General features: G+C 56.0%; 1 protein-coding gene across 1 annotated transcript; it reads right to left on the bottom strand.

Moving 5' to 3' along the window:
* Positions 1-833: 833 nt before the first annotated feature.
* On the bottom strand, positions 834-1,811 carry LOC142403118 (olfactory receptor 14A16-like). The gene has a single exon (XM_075489283.1). The coding sequence runs from the start codon at positions 1,809-1,811 to the stop codon at positions 834-836; it is 978 nt and encodes a 325-aa protein (XP_075345398.1).
* Positions 1,812-5,799: the final 3,988 nt, after the last annotated feature.

Here is a 5,799-nt window from a genome sequence, read left to right as displayed (position 1 = left end):
GTCCATGCCACCAAGGACACAGACCCGCCTCCTCCTCTCTCCTGCACCTGCACGTCTTTGACACCTTCCAGAATCCCTGGCTCTGCACCACAAACCCCCTGCTGCGAGTCCTCACCCTGCATGGTCACACAGTACAACCTATACACGGATGTTTTCCTTTCCCACGCACTTTCCAGCCCAGCCCAGCTCTCTCCAAGCTCTTCCCACCCTCCCTGCCCTCTCCCCAGCACAGCACAGCCTGGGCTGGCCCCACAGCAGTGCCCACCACAGGGTGCTGCAGAGCTCTGGGCACTCACCCCACAGCCCCAGCCCCAGCCCCTCGGAAGGGCACAGCAGCTCCCAGGGGTGGAGAGGCGTGAGCCCCAGAGGTGGCGAGCATCCACGGCACACGGCAAAAAAGGCCACTGGCACCCTGTGTCCCCTGCTCTCCTCTCCAGGAGATCCTGAGATATCTGCAGCCCCCCCATGCCATCCCCTCTCCCCAGGTCAGCACAAGAGCCCAGGCCCTGGGGCTCCCCAGGCTGCTCCTGCTGCCCCAGAGAGAGAGCAACCTGCCCAGCCTGGGACAGCCAGAAAGGTGTTCTCATTGCCCATTCATTCCTGCCCCGCTGAGGATGGATCTCGGACAAAGAAGTTGCTGTCGCTTCATTTATTTTGCTTAACTACACAGCCAGCCTGGCTCCTTATTTACACAAACTCTCTGGGTCACACAAGAGGGGTGGGTACTTAAGAAGGAGGGATGAATAATGACATTTCTTTGCAGACAACATCATCACAAGTGGAAAAAGGAAAAACAAAGGAAAAAAAAAAGAAGGAAAGACAGACATGCCCTGTCACAACATCCGCTGGGAGTCCTTTGCAGAGGAAGGTGCAGAGTCTCCGGCTGTTGAGAAACGTCTGATGAGTTTCCTCAGGGCATCCTTGAGCTCCTGATTCCTGACGCTATAGATGAGGGGGTTCACTGTTGGAGGCAGAACCGAGTACAGAACTGCCACCACCAGATCCAGGGATGTGGAGGAGGTGGAGGGGGGCTTCACGTAGGCAAATGTGCCAGTGCTGATAAACAGGGAGACCATGGCCAGGTGACGGAGGCACGTGGAAAAGGCTTTGTGCCGTCCCTGCTCAGAGGGGATCCTCAGCACGGCCCTAAAAATCTGCACATAGGACAGCACAATGAAAATAAAACATCCCAAAAAAAGAAAAGTAGTAACCACAAGAAGCCCAACTTCCCTGATGTAGGAGTGCGAGCAGGAGAGCTTAAGGATCTGGGGGATTTCACAGAAGAACTGGTCCAGGGCATTGCCTTGGCAGAGAGGAATGGAAAATGTACTGGCCGTGTGCAGCACAGCAGTGAGAAACCCACTGCCCCAGGCAGCTGCTGCCATGTGGACACAAGCTCTGCTGCCCAGCAGGGTCCCGTAGTGCAGGGGTTTGCAGATGGCCACATAGCGGTCATAGGCCATGATGGTGAGAAGACAATACTCTGCTACAACTAAAAATAGAAACCAAAAGACTTGAGCAGCACATCCAGAGAAAGAGATGGCCCTGGTGTCCCACAGGGAATTGGCCACGGATTTGGGCACCGTGGTGGAGATGGTGCCCAGGTCAAGAACAGAGAGGTTGAGGAGGAAGAAGTACATGGGGGTGTGGAGGAGGTGGTCGCAGGCTACAGCAGCAATGATGAGGCCGTTGCCCAGGAGGGCAGCCAGGTAGATGCCCAGGAAGAGCCAGAAGTGCAAGAGCTGCAGCTCCTTACGTGTGTCCATGAACGCCAGGAGGAAAAACTGGGTGATGGAGCTGCTGTTGGACATCTGCTCTCTCTGGGCATGGGGACCTGTCCAAGGAAGAGAGGTCATTGACAGCTTAGGACAAACATCTTGAAATAAAACTCAACATTTCTCACAAAAATGCTCAAATTGTCTTATTCTTTGGGAGCATGTTCCTTCAGCTCCTTTTCTAGAGCTCCTTTGGTTGCTTGTTGAGAGTACAGGGAGGAGCAGGGTCTCAGCTGTGGGCTCCAGAGGAGACACTCCTGCCCTACGGTGGGGCGGGGTGAGGATTAGGCATTCCTGCTCACAGCTTAGGTCAGATGTTACCCACTCATAACCGTAAGATTACCAGGGGATTGTTCTTTGGGAGCAAAAGGAGCATTTTTACTGCACTGGGAGTGAACAGCTGTATCTGGGGAGAGGCAAAAGGATTGCCTGCATCTTAGTGCCCAGTGAGGGGAGGTGGTCTGTGCATCAGCCTTTTTCCTGGCTTCTTTGTGCTTGCACCTCTTTGACCTCCAGCATGTTCACACACACATATTATCCCCCAAAAGAAACAGGGCAGAGTGGAGAAAAGGGAATTCCCATCTGCATGACAGGACCCACAGGGTCAGCATCTGAGCGGCAGCTGAAACCCCACTCCCCAGCAAGTTGAGGGGAAGAACAAGGGAAGCATAGACAGGAGGGGAAGGAAACAAGCAGCATCAGCAGGATTCTCTGCAAAGGGATGCAAAGTCATGGGGAGATTGCACAGGTGATGCTGGAGCTCTCTGTGAGCTGAAGCAGAGGGAAGCTGGAGTTGATGATGCTTCTGTGAGACTTTTACATCTGTCAGCGTAACAGCTGAAGAGTCTCAGATCCCCACCCAAACCTGAAAGATGAATTTGCATTTGTCATTCATCACCCAGCCAACCAGGAGTAGAAAACGCAAAGCCCAGGCTCTTTCCCTTTCAAGTAACCCTCACCTTGACCTTCCTCTTGAAAATTCCTGTTGGAAATGCTCTGGGGGTGATCTGGAGCTGTGAGCAGCCCTGAGCCATGAAGCACACTCCTGACAGCAGAAGTACCCTGCCTTGCCCTTCTCTTCCCTTCCCTTCCATGCCCTGCTTTGTCCTGCTGGGGGTCCCTCCTACCACCCACAGCTTCTACCCACAGCACCCTGGGGAGCTCCCCGGGCAGGCTGGGTGCTGACCCTGGCAGGCGGCAGAGTCCTTGCCCCATCACTCAGCCCCCTGCGGCACCAGGACCCTGCTCTGAAGGACAGCCCTGGGCACCCCTGCCTGCACACCCCTGCAGCCAGCCCCAGGAGAAGGCAGCCACCATGTCCTGTCCTCTAACAGCGTGGCAGGGGATCCCTGTTTTGGAGCATGTTCTTACTCCAGAGTAAAGAAACCCTGAGAGCCATCCTGACAGTCCCTACCTGCAGCATGATGTGCCATGGCTAGGAGAGCCCTCCAAGACACTCCTGTGCATTGCCCTGCTGCCAGAGACTTACCACGTAGAGGGCTGTGAAGATTTCTCCTCCAGCGAGCTCTCAGCACCATCCCACCCCACACAGCCTGTAAAATCTCTCTTATTTCTCTCACCTCCCCTCTGCACCTGCAGGCAGTGCCCTCAGCCCTGCTGCCCTTTGCAGAGGAGCTGCTCCTGGGCAGAGCTGTCTCTCTGCAGCGCTGCCCGCTTGCCAGGAGCTCCCTCCATGCCAGGAGCCCAGCCCAGCTCAGCAGCAGAGGACCAGCCCAAGGCAGCACTTTCTCTGCCCCCTCTGGGCTCTCTCCACGTGTCCCTGGGGCTCCAAGGGCTGACGTCTCCTGAAGGGCAGCAGGGTCTCTCCTGGGGAGCGTAGGCAGACGCTAACTGAAGCAATCACTGACTGTCCCTCTCTGAACACTGCAGAGACAGAGTTTAGAAGTGGGATTTGCCCTAACACGCCGTGGGGGTCTACAAAGAGTTTCAATATTTGATTCCCTTGACCCCTACCCCTGTCCCCTTGCCAGGCAGGACACTGTGGCAGTGACAGGCAGGGATCATTTCCCCACCGTGCAGGGCAGGGGTTCAGCTGAGTCCATCAGGTATTTCCTCTCTGGTGAGGAGCCCAGAGACTGCAGTGGGGTTCAGCTCTTCCCCATGCACCCCACAGGAGCTGAGATTCCTCTTGCTTCAGCTCAGCGTGCACAAAATAGGTGCCTGCAGAGCAGCCCCTGCCCTGAGCTCCCTCTGTGATCCATGGGGATGGAGGGTGGCAGTCAGCTGCTCACACACCAACACCTGGTGGCATCTGAGGTGCCAGGGGTGGTCCAGGACTTGTGGCTGTGTCTGCAAGCGCTGATGGAGCATCCATGGGACACCCCCAGCTGCCTGAGCATGAGCTGGGGGGCTGGGAGGGAGGGTCCCTTGGTCACCTCAGGTTACACCCAATGGTTAGGGCATCTGAACGTCTGTTAGACTCACATGTCCATGGCAGCTGCTGGCCTTCCAGCTGGCCAAAAGGAGGAGTGCAGCAGAAGGAGGGTCAGGGCTCTCTCTGGGCTCCCTCCACTGCACTCACTAGAGCTCAGCTTACTACAAAACTCAGGCACGGGCACATCCCTGCATTGCAGGCACCGATATCATTGCAAGGCTCTTTCTAAGGGCATAAGAAAGGCCTCTAGTGCCATGCCAGGTGCCTGGGGTGCCCAGCGCAACTGCATGTGGCTGGCAAATATGGCACAGGACCTCCAGGAAAGCCATGTCCCACTGGAGTGGGGGCCGGGCAGACACACCAGGGCCTCCCAAAGGGGTCCCATGCCTTTTTGCCAGCACCGGAATGCCAACACCCCGGCAAGGAGGCAAGGTCCATCTCGTCTACACCCAGGGCTGCTGCAAGATTGGGAGGCACATCACACCAGGGTCTCCACTCACGTCCCTATACTCTCAACCCCTGGCAGTTCTCTTCTCCCCTGTCCTCTACCCACCTCCACCCGTGATCATATGAAGAAAACCCCACACCACTGATGTCCACAGTCTGGCTGGATTGCAGCCTTACCTCACCCAGGGACTTTCTCAGGGGTCCCTTGTGTTCCTGGAGATTGGCACAAGGTGCTGCAGAGTCCCCTCAGGCAGCAAACTCCTCTCTTGCAAGGCTGGCATGGCCCAGGCCTGTTTTCCTCTGGCCTTGGGGACTGCAGGGTTTGTTGTCTTCACGAGCATCTCATTTCATCCTTACGTTGCCACCTGCCATCCTTCCCAGCATGTCTTTGCTCTGAAGCAAAGCCTTTGCATACGTGGGGTCCTGGGTGCTTGGTTCCAGTTTTCTCCATGAGAAAACTTTGCTGAGCTGCTGCAACCCAAATGTGCACCAATGCCCTCAGCCTGGGACACAGCCAGGAGGATTGGGAGCCCCTTAGTCCATGACAGAGCTTCTGAGGGAACCACTGTGGTGACGTGGTGGGACAGGTAGCACAGCTTTGGGTACTGTGATGTACAGGCTCTTTAGGAGACACTGGAGGTGGCTGAGGAGATGTCATATGGAAATGTCTCATGATCCTCCTAAGCACCTTCCTTGGCCATAGGCCAGCTTGGAAGTGGGAGATGGAAAGGGGCTCAGCAGCAGTGATCCCTGTCTGGCTGGGTCTGCTTCTCACCCTTCCCAGCATGGCCACTGCAGGGTCACCCCATGGCCGCAGGGCACCACAGACCCCTCGCTCTGCAGAGCAGCACCGCCAGCTCAGGGCTCCGTGGGGTGTATGTGTGAGAGACTGAAAGAGTTAATGTCTCATACCCTGTGGAGAGATGAGGCGCGATTTGCATGGCGACGGCAAGTCGGCTAGCATGGGATGGGGAGAGCTTTTCGGAGGAGAGACTAAAAGAGGTATTGTCTTGTAAGACACTGAAGGAGGTACTGTCTCAAACATTGTATCGAGATAAGGTGCAGCAAGTCGGCTAGCACGGGATGAGAAGAGTGGGTTGGAGGATGTGCACTTACCATCTATGGCCAGAGGTCACACAGAGTTTTATCTAAGGAATGGGCCTACAATCACCCGAAACTTGG

This window comes from Mycteria americana, unplaced genomic scaffold (assembly GCF_035582795.1).
Source record: "Mycteria americana isolate JAX WOST 10 ecotype Jacksonville Zoo and Gardens unplaced genomic scaffold, USCA_MyAme_1.0 Scaffold_111, whole genome shotgun sequence".
Classification (NCBI taxonomy): Eukaryota; Metazoa; Chordata; class Aves; order Ciconiiformes; family Ciconiidae; genus Mycteria; species Mycteria americana.
This window is presented reverse-complemented; position numbering and strand designations above follow the sequence as displayed.